Below are 19711 nucleotides of genomic sequence, written 5' to 3' on the forward strand. Positions count from 1 at the left end.
TTGCAAGGAAGCAGAAGAATAATGTAATAGTAATGTTTTGTAAATAAAAGGCAGTAAAAATAAAATTATTTTTTTAAATTACATTAGAATCATAGAATCATAGAATCACAGAATCATAGAATGGTTCGGGTTGGAAGGGACCTTCAAAGCCCATCCAGTCCAACCCCCCTGCAAGGAGCAGGGACATCCCCAACCAGATCAGGTTGCTCAGAGCCTCATCCAGCCCTGCCTTTTCGTTATTTTAAACTGTTTAGATCCTTCTTTATGGATTTCACAACAATTTTAAGAAAGGAAACCACTATGACAAACTAAGGAAGCAAACCACCAATTTAGAAGGAGAATACTTCAAAAAACAGTAACAATTCTCTAATTTAATTTTCTGCACTTTTACTTGGAACTGTCTTGTAGCAGTATGTAAAACATTTAATTTCTCATAGTTCAAAGGTTTTGAGAACTAAATATCAAAATGTTATAGAATAATATGAATAACAGTGGCACATAGATATTTTGTGACATTTTTGTGAGAACAGCCAAATGCACACATTAAGAAAAATTCTGGGAAAAAAAAAGAAGATAATATAATTACTGATAAATCAATCCATTATGTTTTAGGAGATTATCTGGTTTTGACTTAGAAGCAAGCTAATGATCCAGGACACAGCAAGTGTTTAAATTCAAGATTCTCTTAACACCAAATGAATCCTGTATCAGCTCCATGACATACTGGCAATTACATCTCACATTAAGCATTATAATTTCAAGGCATTTTTCTTTTATAACCTTTTAAACATTATGAGTGGATGCTAGTGCAGGTTTTCAGAGATACATTTGCCCTTCATTTCTTTAAGAAATGCAAGTCAAGACACATACAGAAATGGAGTTGCTATAAAAACAAGTCTTTCTCTCCTCTCCTCTCAGCCCCTAGGAATACCTGCTTCCCAGCTGGGAAATACATGTGCTTTACTCTAAGTTTTGTGTGACTGCACTCACCTCAGAAACCACCACTTCTTTGTATTTAAAACAGATTTACTGCTTCCTTATAATAATTGGACTGTGAATTGGAACAAAACCCAGAATCTATCTCAAGGCTTTGCCAATATCAAATTTTGGTGACCTTCTGAATGTAATAAAGTTACTTTTACACCAGAGAAACCAGTACTCAAAGTGATACATTTACATAGAGTGCCATGGGAGCAGGACAAGAATAGGTACAAAGTTGTCTTCTGTCATCTGCTACAGTCACTGAATTCTGTAGTATTTTTGGCTGATGATGAATGATGAAATGCAATAGCTACTGACAAAATTATATTTGACTTGAAAATGAAAATGTCTTTAAAATCTAATGTAACAACTTTTTTTTTTCTAATCACACCACAAAAGTATTGAAATGCAGAAGCACTTGTATTGATAAAAATGAAATAAAGTACAGATATTGTTGGCATCACGGAGACGTGGTGGGATGACACATACGACTGGAGCGTCAACATAGAGGGGTACAGGCTTTTTAGAAAGGACAGGAAGGGGAGACGAGGAGGGGGTGTCGCTCTCTATGTCAGCAACCTGCTGGAGTGTGTGGAGCTCCGCCTGGGGATGGAGGAGGAGCTGACAGAGAGCTTATGGGTCAAGATTAGAGGATGGGGACGGACAGGGGACGTCACGGTAGGGGTCTGTTACAGGCCGCCTGGCCAGGAGGACAGAGCAGATGACGTACTCTATAGGCAGATAGGAGCAGCCTCACAGTCACAGGCCCTGGTCCTCATGGGGGACTTCAACTACCCTGACATCTGTTGGAGAGACAACACGGCAGGGCACAGGCAGTCCAGGAGGTTCCTGGAATGCGTGGACGACAACTTCCTCCTGCAGGCGATAGAGGAGCCGACAAGGAGGGGTGCCACGCTCGACCTTGTGCTCACCAACGGGGAGGGGCTGGTGGGGGATGTGAAACTAAAGGACAGCCTTGGCTGCAGCGACCATGACATGGTGGAGTTCGAGATCCACGGGGCAGCGAGGAAGCTACATGGCAAGCTCTCTGCCCTAGACTTCAGGAAGGCGGACTTCGGCCTCTTCAGGGACCTGATGGGCCAAGTGCCATGGGAGGCAGCCCTGGAGGGAAGAGGGGCCCAGGAAAGTTGGTCTATATTCAAGGAGCACCTCCTCCAAGCTCAGCAGAGGTGCATCCCAACGAAGAACAAGTCGGGCAAAAAGGCCAGGAGGCCGGCGTGGATGAGCAAGGAGCTCCTGGACCAGGTGACAGTAAAGAAGGAAGCCTATAGAGGGTGGAAGTGGGGACAGGTAGCCTGGGAGGTCTACAAAGAGGCTGTGCGAGTGGCCAGGGATCAGGTGAGGAAGGCCAAAGCCCTGACGGAACTGAATCTGGCCAGGGATATAAAATGCAACAAGAAGAGCTTCTATAGGTACGAAAGGGACAAAAGGAAGTCCAGGGAAAATGTAGGCCCCCTCCGGAAGGAAACGGGTGTCCTGGTTACCCGGGACGTGGAGAAGGCTGAGGTACTCAATGACTTTTTTGCCTCAGTCTTCACCGATAAGGGCTCTTGTCTCACCACCCAAGCTGTAGAAGGTGCAAGCAGGGACTGCGAGGACGAAGAACCGCCCACTGTACTCGAAGAGCAGGTTCGGGATCATCTGAGGAACCTGAAGGTGCACAAGTCCATGGGACCTGATGAGATCCATCCTCGGGTCCTGAGGGAACTGGCGGATGAAGTTGCCAAGCCACTGGCTATCGTATTTGAGAAATCGTGGTGGTCTGGTGAGGTCCCCGATGACTGGAAGAGAGGAAACATAACCCCCATTTTTAAAAAGGGGAATAAGGAAGACCCACATAACTCCAGGCCGGTCAGCCTCACCTCTGTGCCTGGCAAGGTCATGGAGCAGATTCTCCTGGAAACCATGCTAAGGCACATGGAGAGCAAGGAGGTGGTTGGTGACAGCCAACATGGCTTCACCAAGGGCAGATCGTGCTCGACCAATTTGGTGGCCTTCTATGACGGGGTGACAGCATCGGTGGACAAGGGACGAGCAACGGATATCATCTACCTGGACTTGTGCAAGGCTTTTGACACTGTCCCGCACGACATCCTTCTCTCTAAACTAGAGAGACATGGGTTTGATGGACAGAGCACTCGGTGGATAAGGAGTTGGCTGGATGGCCGCACTCAGAGTGGTGGTCAACGGCTCGATGTCCAGGTGGAGACCGGTCACGAGTGGCGTCCCTCAGGGGTCCGTGTTGGGCCCAGCCCTGTTCAACATCTTTGTCAGCGACAAGGACAGTGGGATAGAGCGCACCCTCAGCAAGTTCGCCGACGACACCAAGCTGTGTGGTGCTGTCAACACGCTGGAAGGGAGGGATGCCATCCAGAGGGACCTGGACAGGCTGGAGAGGTGGGCCCGTGCCAAGCTCATGAAGTTCAAGCAGGCAAAGTGCAAGGTCCTGCACCTGGGTCAGGGCAATCACAGGCACAAATACCGGCTGGGCAGAGAATGGATTGAGAGCAGCCCTGAGGAGAAGGATTTGGGAGTGCTGGTGGACGAGAAGCTCAACATGAGCCGACAATGTGCTCTTGCGGCCCAGAAGGCCAACCACATCCTGGGTTGCATCAAGAGAAGCGTGGCCAGCAGGTTGAGGGAAGTGATTCTCCCCCTCTACTCTGCCCTGGTGAGACCCCACCTGGAGTACTGTGTCCAGTTCTGGAGCCCCGAACGCAAGAAGGACATGGACCAGTTGGAGAAGGTCCAGAGGAGGCCATGCAGATGATGAGAGGGCTGGAGCACCTCTCCTGTGAGGCCAGGCTGAGAGAGTTGGGGCTGTTCAGGCTGGAGAAGAGGAGGCTCCGGGGAGACCTGATAGCGGTCTTCCAGTACCTCAAGGGGGCCTACAAGAAAGATGGGGAGAGGCTGTTCAGTAGGGCCTGTTGTTATAGGACAAGGGGTAATGGTTTTAAAATAGAGGGAGGTAGATTTAGATTGGATATTAGGAAAAAATTTTTTACAATGAGGGTTGTAGAACACTGGAACAGGTTGCCCACAGATGTGGTGGATGCCCCATCCCTGGAAACGTTCAAGGCCAGGCTGGATGAGGCTCTGAGCAACCTGATCTGGTTGGAGATGTCCCTGCTCCTTGCAGGGGCGTTGGACTAGATGACCTTTGAAGGTCCTTTCCAACTCTAACCATTCTATGATTCTATGATATAAAATATAAAAATCTAATTCCTTCTGAAGATTTTCCCCAGGCACCTATCTCAAAAAACTTATTTAATATCATCCTGCTCCTTAACTCTAAATAAAAGCTTGACAGAAAACATATAGGTGGTTTGTCATATGTTCTGAATGTCATCATCACATTTGGGCCTGAGGAATAGGTCGAAAAAAGCATTCTGAAGTTGAGACCACAACTAAGAAAAATCCAATTGTGTTGTCCTGGTTCTGGCCAGGATAGAGTTAATATTTACCTGAGCTGGGTGGAGAACTGAAGCTGGTAGCCCCTATGGCTGGGATAGTTAACTAATTAGCTAACAGCTGGGGTTAATTTACCCAAATTAGCCAAAGGGCTATTCCATCCCATCTGACATCATGCTCAGTATATAAGTGAGGAGGGTGCTGAAGGGAGGCCCTCCTAGTTGGAAGAGACTGGATGTGGAGATCTGTTGTGAGCTATTGTACTGTATTTGTGTTCCATCACTCTCTTGTTTTCTTCTGTCATTACTGTTAAATTTACTTTTTGTTCAATCTCAACCCGCGTGTTTGGTTTTTTTTTTCCCTGGTTTTCTTTTGTTTGTCAAATCTCCTCCTATTCTCTCGGAGAGTGGGGGGAGTGAGAGAGAGACTGCGTAGTCTGGTCCCTGTTGGGGCTGAACTACGACAGTTATTTTGGCGCCCAACGTGGGGCTCGAAGGGTTGAGATAATAACAGATCTGACTTTTTTTTTCTTTGCTTGAAACAAATTTGTTTATACGTGCTTGTTGTATTGGTTGTCAGTTATTGGTCATGATGTTGCAGTGGTTGGTTATGTTGTTGTATTGTCTACGCTCCTATATGTACTATGTGTTCCCAGTGGTGGTGTTTATCACCTCAGGGAAAATGATGAGAATTATCCTTCTGTTATACTATGCCATATACATCTATGACATGGTGACATCAATGGCCTTAGAGATAAATTGGTATTCCTATGTGGACAGCTTCCCGAATTCTTTCACTTCCAGGGTAGTTAAGCCACTTTTTGAGAACTTTAAAGATCTGGGGGATATTCAAGCCACTATGATGTTGTTGTTATGTATTTTGAATGTGTGCCAAGTCTTGTCTAGAGCTGCAAACCCACTTTTTGGGAATCTCCTCCCGAGATTTACCCTAAGGCAAGATACTAATACGTGGCATGGTGTGAGGGAGAACAAACTGACCTGCAATGTAGGTACTCAAACCCCAGCAACAGGCATTGCAGCTGAATCAGAGGGTGAACCTGTGCTAGTTTCAGTTGCCCCTGTATCCAAGAAGACTTGGAAGCGGAAGTCAGCTCGTTTAGTGAGGGAAGAAGAAGCCCCTTTTAGGACGGAGCAGGAGGAAGAAGAGGAAGGTTTATTTGCTACATGCCTAGGAAGAACTCGGCAGGCAGGCTCTTCCTCAGGGGAAGAACTCCTAAAGGAGACAGTGAGCACCAGATTTCTATCCCTGAGCGAGCTGCGAGACATGCGAAAAGATTTTAGCCGTCATCCTGGGGAGCACATTATCAGCTGGCTGCTGCGGTGCTGGGATAATGGGGCCAATAGCTTGGAATTAGAAGGCAGAGAAGCTAGGCAACTGGGATCCATTTCTAGAGAAGCAAGCATTGACAAAGCAGTTGGAAAAGGGACACAAGCCCTCAGCCTCTGGAGGTGACTCCTGTCAGGTGTGAAGGAGAGGTATCCTTTCAAGGAGGATATAATGTGTCATCCAGGCAAGTGGGCTACCATGGAGAAGGGTATCCAGTACCTGAGGGAATTAGCTGTGCTGGAGATTATTTATGATGACCTGGACAATGATCAGTTACCTAAGGATCCAGATGAAGTCAGGTGCACACGACAAATGTGGCGGAAGTTTGTTCGAAGTGCACCATCATCATATGCCAACTCATTGGCAGTTATGACCTGGAAAGATGGAGAGGAAGAAACAGTGGATGAACTGGCTGGCCGACTCCGGCAGTACGAGGAAAGCCTGTCTTCCTCCCTACGGGCCTGTGTCTCGGCTGTGGAGAAACTATCCCAGGAGTTCCAGCAATTCAAAGCAGATATGTCCCATTCCCCACCGGTACGGGCCAATATTTCAGCTATTAGGAGTACACGTTTCCCTGCTCAAGAGAGATGGTTTACGCGGCGAGGTACCCTGTGGTTTACCTTGCGTGACCAAGGAGAGGACATGAGGGAGTGGGATGGGAAGCCTACCTCTGCCCTAGAGGCGCGGGTACGTGAGTTGCGTGGAAAAACCATTGCAAACAGAAGTTCTCCCCGGAAAATTGTTGCACCAGTCTCCAATAGGGAGCGTAGAAGGAATAGCTTTAGTTCTGACCCTCTTGAAGGGACCTCTCATGCATATTTAAAAGAAATGAATAATGAATACTGTGGCCAGGATTAGAGAGGCCCTGCCTCCAGCCAGGTGGAGGAGAGGGATAACAGAGTTTATTGGACTGTGTGGATCCGATGGCCTGGCACGTCAGACCCACAAGAGTACAAAGCTCTAGTGGATACTGGTGCACAATGTACCTTGATGCCATCAAGATATAATGGGGCAGAACCCATTTGTATTTCTGGAGTGACAGGAGGATCCCAACAGCTATCTGTATTGGAGGCTGAAGTGAGCCTGACAGGGAATGAGTGGCAAAAGCACCCCATAGTGACTGGCCCAGATGCTCCATGCATTCTTGGTATAGATTACCTCAGAAGGGGATATTTCAAGGACCCAAAAGGGTATCGGTGGGCTTTTGGTGTAGGTGCTTTAGAGATGGAGGAAATTATACAGTTGTCCACCTTGCCTGGTCTGTCAGAGGATCCTTCTGTTGTGGGGTTGCTGAAGGTTGAAGAACAACAGGTGCCAATTGCTACCACAACTGTGCACCGGCGGCAGTATCGCACCAACCGAGACTCCCTGATCCCCATCCATAAGCTGATTCATCAGCTGGAGAGCCAGGGAGTGATCAGCAAGTCCCACTCACCTTTTAACAGTCCCATATGGCCAGTGAGAAAATCAAGTGGAGAGTGGAGGTTAACAGTGGACTATCGTGGCCTGAATGAGGTAACACCACCACTCAGTGCTGCTGTGCCAGACATGTTAGAACTTCAGTATGAACTGGAATCCAAGGCAGCCAAGTGGTATGCCACCATTGATATTGCCAACGCGTTCTTTTCAATCCCATTGGCACCAGAATGCAGGCCGCAGTTTGCTTTCACTTGGAGGGGCGTCCAGTACACTTGGAATCGACTGCCCCAGAGGTGGAAACACAGCCCCACCATCTGCCATGGGCTGATCCAGACTGCACTGGAAAAGGGTGGCGCTCCAGAGCACCTGCAGTACATTGATGACATCATCGTATGGGGCAACACAGCAGCAGAAGCTTTTCAAAAAGGGGAGAAAATAATTAAAATCCTCCTGAAAGCTGGGCTTGCCATAAAACGATGTAAGGTGAAAGGACCTGCAAGAGAGATAGTTTTTGGGGATAAAATGGCAAGATGGGCGTCGTCAGATTCCAATAGATATAGTCAACAAAATAACAGCTATGGCTGCACCGACTGACAAAAAGGAAACGCAAGCTTTCCTGGGCGTTGTGGGTTTCTGGAGGATGCATATTCCAAATTATAGTATGATTGTAAGCCCTCTGTATAAAGTCACCCGAAAGAAGAATGATTTTAAATGGGGCCCTGAACAACAGCAGGCTTTTGAACAAATTAAACAAGAAATTGTTCACGCGGTGGCTCTCGGGCCAGTCCGGACAGGGCAAGAGGTAAGAAATGTGCTCTACTCCGCAGCTGGGGAGAATGGCCCTACCTGGAGTCTCTGGCAGAAAGCACCAGGGGAAACTCGTGGTCGACCCCTTGGGTTTTGGAGCCGGGGATATAAAGGATCTGAGGCCTGCTATACTCCAACCGAAAAAGAAATCCTGTCGGCATACGAAGGAGTTTGAGCTGCTTCAGAAGTGATTGGTACTGAAGCACAGCTCATCCTGGCACCCCGACTGCCAGTGCTGGGCTGGATGTTCAAAGGAAGGGTCCCCTCTGCGCATCATGCAACGGATGCTACATAGAGCAAGTGGGTTGCACTACTTACACAGCGGGCCCGAATAGGAAACCCCAATCGCCCAGGCATATTAGAAGTAATTACAGACTGGCCAGAAGGCAAAGATTTTGGAAAGCCACCAGAGGAAGAGGTAACGCGTGCTGAAGAGGCCCCACCATATAACAACCTCCCAGAAAATGAGAAGCGGTATGCCCTATTTACTGATGGGTCCTGTCGTATTGTAGGAAAACATCGGAAGTGGAAAGCTGCTGTGTGGAGTCCTACACGACGAGTTGCAGAAGCTGCTGAAGGCCAAGGTGAATCGAGTCAGTTTGCGGAGGTGAAGGCCATCCAGCTGGCTTTAAACATTGCTGAACGGGAGAAATGGCCTGTGCTCTATCTCTACACTGACTCATGGATGGTGGCAAACGCTCTGTGGGGATGGTTAAAGCAATGGAAGCAGAGCAACTGGCAGCGTCGGGGCAAACCTATCTGGGCTGCCACTCTGTGGCAAGATATTGCTGCCCGGTTAGAGCATCTGGTTGTAAAAGTACGTCACGTAGATGCCCACGTACCCAAGAGTCGGGCCACTGAAGAACATCAAAACAACCAGCAAGTGGATCAAGCTGCTAAAATTGAAGTGGCTCAGGTGGATCTGGACTGGCAGCATAAGGGTGAACTATTTTTAGCTCGGTGGGCCCATGATACCTCAGGCCATCAGGGGAGAGATGCAACATACAAATGGGCTCGTGATCGAGGGGTGGATTTAACCATGGACACTATTGCACAGGTTATCCTTGAATGTGAAATATGTGCTGCAATCAAACAAGCCAAGTGGTTAAAGCCTCTGTGGTATGGAGGACGATGGCTGAAGTATAAATACGGAGAGGCCTGGCAAATTGATTACATTACACTCCCACAAACTCGCCAAGGCAAGCGCTATGTACTTACAATGGTGGAAGCAACCACTGGATGGCTGGAAACATATCCTGTACCCCATGCCACTGCCCGAAACACCATCCTGGGCCTTGAGAAACAAGTCTTATGGCGACATGGCACTCCAGAAAGAATTGAATCAGACAATGGTACCCACTTCCGAAACAATCTCATAGATACCTGGGCCAGAGAGCATGGCATCGAGTGGGTATACCACATCCCCTATCACGCACCAGCCTCTGGAAAAATTGAAAGGTATAATGGGCTGCTGAAAACAACTCTGAAAGCAATGGGTGGTGGAACCTTCAAAAATTGGGATAAACATTTAGCAAAAGCCACTTGGCTAGTCAACACTCGGGGGTCCACCAATCGAGCTGGCCCTGCCCAATCTGAACTTCTACATACTGTAGAAGGGGATAAAGTCCCTGTGGTGCATGTAAGGAATATACTGGGGAAGACAGTCTGGGTCATTTCTCCCTTGGGCAAAGGCAAACCCATGCATGGGATTGCTTTTGCTCAAGGACCTGGGTGTACTTGGTGGGTAATGCAGGAGGATGGGAAAGTCCGATGTGTACCTCAAGGAGATCTAATTTTAGGTGAAAAGAGCCAATAATTTGAAGTGCTTGATGTCGGTTACTATACAGTACTGTATGTCATTATCTAGCTATTATGTGTCCCTCCTTGCTTCTTCCTGCTCCACGCCCTGAGATACTTATGTTGTGTCAAAAGTATTATAGTAAAATCGTTTATACCAACAAAGAATGAACTTTAATAAAATAGGAAAAATTGCAGCAGTGATGCAACCAGAACTGTCTCTTGCTACTAGCACCTGCCAACAGATCTTCAGTCTCCGGACTATGAACTTGCTAAGTCACTTGCACCAGACAGACTACCTGAGGAAACACTGTGTCATCTGTCCTATGCTGAGAGCCTGTTATGACAGATGGAGCCCAAAGTTATGGACTGGATAAACTCAACAGACCTTTTGAAAGGATGGACCATGGACTAAGAGAGTTACATCTGTGTGTCTGCATACAAGTAGATAAAAGGAAGAAAAATTTGATGATTAATTGGAAAGTGTAGGATCTGGGCATGATGTAGATGGTATGGAATAAGGGGTGGATAATGTCCTGGTTCTGGCCAGGATAGAGTTAATATTTACCTGAGCTGGGTGGAGAACTGAAGCTGGTAGCCCCTATGGCTGGGATAGTTAACTAATTAGCTAACAGCTGGGGTTAATTTACCCAAATTAGCCAAAGGGCTATTCCATCCCATCTGACATCATGCTCAGTATATAAGTGAGGAGGGTGCTGAAGGGAGGCTCTCCTAGTTGGAAGAGACTGGATGTGGAGATCTGTTGTGAGCTATTATACTGTATTTGTGTTCCATCACTCTATTGTTTTCTTCTGTCATTACTGTTAAATTTACTTTTTGTTCAATCTCAACCCGCGTGTTTGGTTTTTTTTTTCCCTGGTTTTCTTTTGTTTGTCAAATCTCCTCCTATTCTCTCGGAGAGTGGGGGGAGTGAGAGAGAGACTGCGTAGTCTGGTCCCTGTTGGGGCTGAACTACGACAGCAGGAAAAAATTTTTTACAATGAGGGTTGTAGAACACTGGAACAGGTTGCCCACAGATGTGGTGGAAGCCCCATCCCTGGAAACGTTCAAGGCCAGGCTGGATGAGGCTCTGAGCAACCTGATCTGGTTGGAGATGTCCCTGCTCCTTGCAGGGGCGTTGGACTAGATGACCTTTGAAGGTCCTTTCCAACTCTAACCATTCTATGATTCTATGATATAAAATATAAAAATCTAATTCCTTCTGAAGATTTTCCCCAGGCACCTATCTCAAAAAACTTATTTAATATCATCCTGCTCCTTAACTCTAAATAAAAGCTTGACAGAAAACATATAGGTGGTTTGTCATATGTTCTGAATGTCATCATCACATTTGGGCCTGAGGAATAGGTCGAAAAAAGCATTCTGAAGTTGAGACCACAACTAAGAAAAATCCAATTGTGTAAACTGGGAAGTTAGTTTAAAAACCTTGCTTGATTACAAAGGCATGAAAAAGAGGTGATCCCTCTGGCAGACAGACACAAACTATTTAAGGTTTTACAGTTCACGACATGTCTAAGCATCACTTGAAAACATACTGACAGATAGTGTAGATCTTAGAAAGCACTCGTGATACACTAACAGTAAAATATCAGGGTAGCTTCACAATGCCTTAACTTCAGCCTGATCGGCCCAAATATGTAATTCCAAATGCAGTCTTCCACATCAAGTGAAATCTTGAGAATGGAGAAAGTCTAGCTTCTGTTTTTATTGCAATATTCCACTTAAAGTGGACCACAGAGCACCTGTTTCCATGCTTTTTTTCACCAAGGCCACCCAAAGCACTTGACTAAATTTCTCAAGCTTTTTTACTTCTCATTCTGCCCTAAACATCTCTCTTCTCCCATCACCCAACTCTAAGTACCACTCATCTTCTCTCTGTACATCAAAATCCATACTTGACTGCTACCATATCCTCCTCCTTTTTCTCAGGCTCTGGTAACGCTCTCCTTCCCAGTGATGGCTAGGGCACCCTGCAGCATCACAAGTGTCCCTACAGCTGGGACACATCTGCATTCTCAGTGGTTCTTTCCTGCCTCAAATTCTTTTTCTTTAAGTATATATCACAAGCTTTTAGCCCAAGATCACATTTATACAGAAATAACTATCCTTGACTTTAAATTCTTAGAAAATTAAAAAAAACCAGAACCTTAGCTCTTAATACTCAAAAGGAAAGGTTGAGGGAATTCTGCTGTGTTTGTTAAAGCAGAACCTACTCAAGTTCTACAGATAAGGAAACTCAGCTCTTACCTTTTTCCTGCATTCACACACTACACTGTCCAGTTCTTCCTGCATAACACGTAACTTTGCCTTAAAAAGTCTGATTTGAGCTTCTATGAACACAAAAGTTACATTTAATATCCACAAGTACTCATTATTCGATGCAGTAAAGAAGCAAGACTGATATAAGACCTCACTTTTATCTTCTTTTTTCAAAAAACATGTTACATTGTTTATAATTATTAAAGAGAAATAGGCACATAAAACCTCAGATTTCTAAATAAATGTTGCAAGCTTCTCATTCTTAGTCAAAGCTTGTATAGATTTTTCCTTTTAACGACTGAACTTGACAACTTTAAAATGTAAAAGACTCGTAATTCTCAAAATTGAAACTTAGTGGAAACTATTGTCATACTATGCTATACATCACAGCATTCCTGGAGACTGAAGTAAAGAAAACTGCATGGCAGGGAATGTCTGCAGTGCAATCAATCTGTAGGTGCAGTTTATGTAGTTACACTCAAAGTAGTTTTAATCTCCCACAACAAGGAATTAAATATAGGCTGCAAAACCCTCTTAACAGGTAAATACCCCTCCCACACAGCAGTCTATGTTTTTTTAAAATACCCCGCTAACATTATTTAATTCATAGTTCAAACCAATTTAACCAGATGCTTTTTCCAAATGAAGTACTTTCGTGCTCTTAGACAGCTAAGAAACATACTTTTGTCACGACAAAACCAGCTGTGTGTGAACAGTATGTTCTTTTAGTCCCTATTCCCCACCCTTTCCCCAGATCACCCACAAGGAACGCCCCCTGAACTTCCACAGGCACAAAGCATGGAAACAGCATGAGGATCAAGTTGCGCACACAGGAATAGCCACTATTCACAGCAGGTACAACGGGCAAAGGATAAAGTGGAGGAGGAGTATCTGGAGCTGAACATGAAGGGATGGACGGGTACAGCAAATGTAATACGAATCCTTTTTATTTCACCCACCTTCCCTTACCAGCTGTCAATTGCAGCTTAAGTTGTAACTCTGCAGAGGCCAGTAATAAATAGAATTTAGGAAAACACCACCAAAAATAAGATACAGACTGACTTTTTTTCCTCCTGTTACATCCTTGCTAGCTTCTGGTAACCAGCGGCAATCCTGAGACGGAGACCATATTGAAGTCATCAAGTTTAACACTCTCATGTACTTCTATAGTATTAAGTTGTTCGATCTTTTTCATAAAACATATTGTAGTTTGGCATTCACAACATCCCCTGGCAATGAGCTGGCTAATTTAATTATGCATTATGTGAAAGAAAAACACTTTGTACAGCTTGCTTTAAACCCAATTTAATGTTGCATTTGCTAGTGTTTGCATTACAAACAGACAGCTTTCCCTTTACTATTACTGTTTTCGTTACAGAATCTTTCACATTGCCCTCAATTGCTTTGTTTTCACATGGAAGATTGAAATCCAAATTGTTCCACTATGTATTCCACTATATACTCCTTCCTGTACCTTTTCTAGTCCTACATCCTGGTGTTGAGATGGGGTGTGCAGAACTGTGTCATACTCAAGAGCTGTAGCATCAATTATATAATAGCATAAAGATAACAGTATAATATTTTATTTTCTCTTATCTTCTGAAGGATTTCTAACAATCAATTTGCCTTTTCCACTGAGAACAAGCAGTAAGTTTATGCTTTTGGAGACATCTTAATTAGTAATAACTAAACAAAGTCCAACTCAGAAGTAGGTGGAACTTGAGTTGGTTTTTTCCTATCAGCATGACTTTGCACTCTTTAATGCTGAATATAAACCTCCATTCTATCACCTCACTCAGTACTATGGGATTCTTCTACAACATTTCAGTGTCAGTTTTAACTATTCTAAAATCACTGTTTCATAAACAAATTTCTCTTCCAGCTATCGTTTCTCTTTTCCAGGTTATTTTTCTGCATACTGAACAACATAAGCTCCATGACCTATAGGAGTACACCACTACCTGCAAAACCAGGTTGTTTCTTTTTACATTTTCCTCTTTCCTTTTACATTTTCCTTTAAGTTTCCTCTTTTATTCAGTTATTAGTTCACAGACAACTCCTCTTCTGTCTTAGAGAGCTCTGTTTCATTAAGAACACTTAGTGGTAAACCTTCTTGAAAATCAAAGAGCACAACTGGAACCACTAGCCTTGGGATATGTCTTTGATCCAAAATTAGTTTGAGTTCTCACAAGAGGTAAAGATAATTAAACAATTAACTTCCTAACTGGTCAATTTGAATCACCTGATGAGGCTGATAAGGGGGAGGGGTATCACTTACTAGGATAGTCTTAGTTATAAAGTAACCAACAGTTTAGGGAATGGTAAACAAGAAAAGGACATCTGAGCGAGTCTGATACCTTACAAGTATAGGTGTCTTGATCTCCTAAGATAGTATGAAGATCAACGTGAAGTGCAACAACATGTTCAGGTCTTTTTTTTCATATGTGTAGAGGTGTATCAGATAAAAACAGAGCTTCATTTTCAGCCTTCTTACATGTCTGTGTGCTTCTACAATTGTTACTGCAGAGTTGAGTTATAACCCACAAAAACAGCCCCTGAGAAAAATAATGTGTAAGCTACTGCGTTGGCAGAAAAACCAGCTGCACTGCGGTAACCTGTGATATGATATAAAGATATGGAACCTAAGTCCAGGAAGAGCACTGCAAGCAGCTCAGGGAAAGGACAGTGCTATGGAAACTTATCTACACATCAGCCTAAAAAGTCTAGCACAGGCACATAAACCTAAGGAATTCCTTACTAGGAGATTCTTGCTAAGGGATCAGCACACTCTATAACAGGGCCTATTCAGTATCTACGTCGACTTCCTTGTAAAAACTGGTAACTGTTCTGTGAGTTTGATGCTGCTAGCGTGCTCTCCAATAACTTATTTAGCATGTTAAAGAAGCATTCAGAGGGTTCAAAACAGTAAATATCAAATTTAAAAAGCAAAAATCCATCCAGATTGTTTTAATTTCATTTCATCATTAAATAGAAATAATTCCCAATACTTGAAGACATGCCCTCGGTCCACAAGACCTGATTACTAGATGCCAGCAATAACTCTTCTTGAGTTACCTTGAATTTATTTGGTGTATGCTTTCCATGCAGTCCAAAGCCATTTCTTTTTAGTTCAGGAACAAGAACTATAAAAAGCACATCTGAGGATCTGTTTCGGGAGACTTATTAACAGAAGACGTGCACAGAATTACACAGGGTTAGAAATCAAGCTATTTCTGTGTTGGCATGCTTGTTGACAGCAAGCTGTCAGATTAAAAGAGGAGGTTTGGGGCATTTTGTAATACTGCAGTGAATCTCTGAGTTTATGCTTGCTTTAGCATTGTAGGAAACCATATAAACTCACTTTTATCACACCACAGCCAAAAAAGATAGATGTGCATCATGCCTTTAGCTTCACTGGCAAATGGCTGCAATGCCCTTTCCTACTCTATTTCTAGGGCAAACATAAACACACCATTTGGAGCGGGAAAGTATCTGGAGGAGTTTCATTCCAGCACTGAAAGCACAGTTACTTCATTGACGCCACTTACTAAGATGCACAGCATTGATCTGAGGAAAGGCCTTTACCTCTAAAGGCAGAATCTGCGCAAAGGACTGAGGCTCATCTTTTTGGAAATACAAGTATCATGTATTTCTACTTCCCCAGTGAAATGAATCCAATGTTATGCACATATTCAACATATGTAACCATCCAAATGTCTTCCTACTAAGGTGAAAATCAAGATAAAAATTCACTTTTTCCCATGATTATTCATACGTGACCCAATCTTCCTCTAGGACTCCATAAAGAAGAAAAACCTTCTTTTCCTTTTCCTTTAACGTAAGGGCTTTAGAACTTTCCCTGTAATTTCTACAGATACTCTTCCTTTTTTCTCCAGGAGAACCCCTTTCTAACAGAAGTAAGAATAAAAGTACCTAACCATAGAAGGAAACCTACCTGCTCTAATTTCATTTCCAACACTTGGAATAATATCATCATCTAGACAATCCGGTAAGCCTCCTTTCTCTAGTTTGTCTTCAGTTTGGCTTATTGTTTTTGCTAGAGAAAAATCTATGCAGTCCTCCAGTACTGCAACATCATCAGCACTTTGTACGTCACGGTTTCTTATTTTTGAACTAAAAAAAAAAAAAAAAAAAAGCAAACACTTGATTTTAAATTTATAATTTAAATGTTTATAAAAATATAGCGTATTTGCTATTTTTAAGAATATATAGCATTATTTACTTAATGCAACTTCATTGTTCACATTTGTATGAAAGATGCATTGATGGCAATTTCTCATTTTCTCTATGTAAGGTATCTTTACCATATTCCACGTAAACAATTACAGGATTTTGCATATTATAATGTAGGAGGTAGAGAACATTTTCTACCGAGAAGATTTTGGTACGTTTTTTTCATCCAAGTACTTCATAACTAAATCAGAGTAAAAGAAAGAGACACAGGAACGTTCTCTTTGCTTTAGCTACTATCCTCTGCCTTAAACTCTGCTAGCTTCTAGAACTCTGCCCTCTCTAGCTATACCCCTGCTTTACTGCCACAACTTCTGTAGGGTTATGCCTGGCCTAGATGATTCATTGATCCTAGATGGTGCATACCGAGGTTTTCCTAAAACCAAGCTATGTGCCACACATGCTACACAGAGTATCTCCTCCGCTCTCTTTTATGAAAATGATGACATTAGTTCCCACAGGATCTGAAGCTCCCACGTTCTTATTTCAGCATACTCTCATCCCAATGTAGCCTCCAAGCTCCTCCTAGCTGCTAACTTTCTCCCACAACTTCGGGTTCACCCTGCAGCTCTTGTACCTGCACTTACAAATCTCATGACGTGCTGCCAGCATGACAGCCCCCGTGAACTACCAAAGGAGGTCCAGAGGGTCCACAAGAGACTCTCAAGTCCTGAAAGACAACCTCGGTCTGTGTCAACTCCATGTTCTGCCACCTTGCAGACAATTTTTGTCCTATTTTGGTATTTGTCCATATCTTGTCGCAGATTTAATTTGCTCCTAGGATTTTATGCATTTCTCTGCTCTTTTCTTTTGTCCAGATCTCAATTTCTTGCTTTTACAACCTTGAATTTGCTATCTACAGAGCTGAAGCTTTTCAGCTTGAAACCCCTGAAAGCTGTGCTACTACTACTGACCCTCTCTTGTTCCGTGAGCCCAAAATTGACCAAAATAGGGGAGATCCTCAAGGGCCTCATGTTTCCCATCACAAGTCTGATCACAAATCAACCTGCACCACCTCTCAGCTTGCCTCAGATGATGTATTTCCCACACGTATGCTCAGGAGGCTTCCTTTCACTGAACGAGTTAACAGAGTTTACCTGCCAGCCTTGAGAAGTGCTTGAGCAGGAAGCAACAGTTTCATTGTTGTAATATTAATCATGTGTTCACTAGTAATTCTTGGTGCTCTACACAAGTAAACAGAGATAGCTACATGGTGGAGCTGACTGAAGAGGACCAAAATTTTGATGGATTTATTTATACAAATATATATAAATGTGGAAGCATACATGAATAAAAATAACCTAATAGACAAAAATAGCAACTAAAATATTTTATTACAAACAAAAAAAAGATCTGTATAATGTACCTTGAAGTTGTCCTTTTTCCCTTACTTCCAGAGTACGGTCTGTTCTGAGCCAGGGGCACGGAAGCACATTTCTTCTTATTTGCTAGCTACAAAAGTAGTGATTTTTTTTTAAAATTAGTTAAGAATTATTCTGTTCTAGTGGTTTTTGTGTTTTCTTTGTATGTTTGGTTTTTTTTCATATATTCAGACTTAAGGATACTTTACAGAGTATGCTTTTCAAACTCTCAAAAGCACAATTTTTCTGTTTTATTTGCATTCATCTTTATCTTGCAATTTTTATGTCCATATACCCAAATTATAATACATCCAATAGTCATTTGTTTGTGGGAGTTTTTGGACACATACTCCTAACAAATTCATGCATAAGCAAGGCTATGATCAAGATATTAACTACTGGACTGTCAACAGCGTGCATTTCTTGGAAAACTGGTTATCAGATCTTCCCCAAAAATGCTATTTTTATGCATTATTGTTATCTTACAAATTCCTTGTAGAAGGAAGATCTAACAATATTTTTGTTACTTTCACACAAATAAATATTCTTCCAAAATTAGGAGTTTTTTCTACTGTATTCTGATCAATAACTGAAGACAGGATTTTGGAAGCTTTAACTCACCTCCTAAAAGATTCAACACAGTTGTAACTGGAGACTATTGAGCTTGTTCCTAACCTCAGTCTCCATTTTCCATTATATTTCCCTTCCTGTATTCACTTATTTGGACTACTTGTTTATTATTATATCTAAAAGACAGTAGTACTGCCTTTAGTACTATACTGGTGGGGGAGGGAATGGGACAAAGGAAGATATTAATTACATTCTCATATTTTGCACTTGCAGTTCTTAATTTGTTCAAAACACTGAACACTTCTGTCAATGCTTCACAGAAGGGGAAACTTAGAACACAAAGATTAAATGTGATATAAGTCCACTTAACTACCAGTGGCACTGAGAAACTCTGGTAACACTGTTCCTGTAGCCCTGCTTTGAACATCATGTCCTTTTGGCTTCCCACTCACGTAAGCCCACAGTGTAGCACAGCCTCAAAACCAGAAGTAGTATGTGGAAATTATACTAGAAGACAAATTAACCAGGATAGTTTTGACTTTGATACCTTGGCATATGAGTGTGTAAGAGATGAAACTTCAGGACAGAGTGGATCTCTGCAGGAAAAAAAAAAAAAAAAATTCACTGAACATGTATAACAAAATAAACATTTTACAATGAAAATTCAACCCCCTGTCAGAATCAGGAGAATAATATTGTATATGTCTAGAATAAACAATATAGCTAAGGTGGGAACATATACTAAGTTCAATCATAAATTCAGTCTCACTCTCTGTGTTTCCATTCTACCTCATTTGCTATCTAAATCACCCCGTGAGCCCAGGGTATCTAATACAACAGTTTACTTATGTACCAGAATCTGAATCTCGTCTCTTGCAATTCAGGCGATCGCTGCAACTGGTGGCTCATTAGATCAATGATTCCCTGTACCAGCGAGTACTCAACCAGTACGCAGTGCCATCGGCTTCAACCACAGAGACTGACAATCCATTACCAGAGATCACCAACAGCTCAGTGGTTAATATACCTACCTGGCATCCAAATCCCTGAATTAAGGCAAAGAAAGATAAGATATAAACCAGTGTCTTCTGCATCCTAAGAGGGAGTGCCATTGTATGTTCAGATTTACTATTGTCAAGTGAATTGACAGGGACTACCAAATTAATATGAGGTGGGAGCGATTTATAAATTAAGCCCCATCAAATTTTATCTGAAATACATGTTACAAATATTTTATCCATTTTACAGATTAAAAAACAACAGGAATAAAAAAGCAGCTTTGTTATCTGCTTATTTGGCTGAAAACCATGCTTCTTAGTAACTGAACTCCAGGTTAAACAACTATTTTCAAAACCTGATGGAAACTAGCAGAAAGTTTTAGCATAGTATGTGCTATTCAGGCCAAGCTTCTTGTCATAGATATAACTTTTTTGCTTCCAGAATGAGTTATGTGAATCTGTGTTACT

The 19711-nt window shown here is 42.9% G+C and overlaps 1 protein-coding gene across 1 annotated transcript in view; it reads right to left on the reverse strand.

Moving 5' to 3' along the window:
- TEX9 (testis expressed 9) overlaps positions 1–19711 on the reverse strand; it is a gene marked incomplete at its 5' end in the record, with an annotated part of 35009 nt that overhangs the window by 9260 nt on the left and 6038 nt on the right. Inside the window, 4 exons of the mRNA XM_086757567.1 lie at positions 15139–15242; positions 16019–16197; positions 17681–17766; positions 18793–18841. Coding sequence (XP_086613693.1) covers positions 15139–15242; positions 16019–16197; positions 17681–17766; positions 18793–18841 — 418 coding nt within the window. The remainder of the gene's footprint in view (positions 1–15138; positions 15243–16018; positions 16198–17680; positions 17767–18792; positions 18842–19711) is intronic.

The sequence above is a fragment of the Chlamydotis macqueenii genome, chromosome 12 (assembly GCF_036417535.1).
Source record: "Chlamydotis macqueenii isolate bChlMac1 chromosome 12, bChlMac1.mat, whole genome shotgun sequence".
NCBI classification, from domain to species: domain Eukaryota; kingdom Metazoa; phylum Chordata; class Aves; order Otidiformes; family Otididae; genus Chlamydotis; species Chlamydotis macqueenii.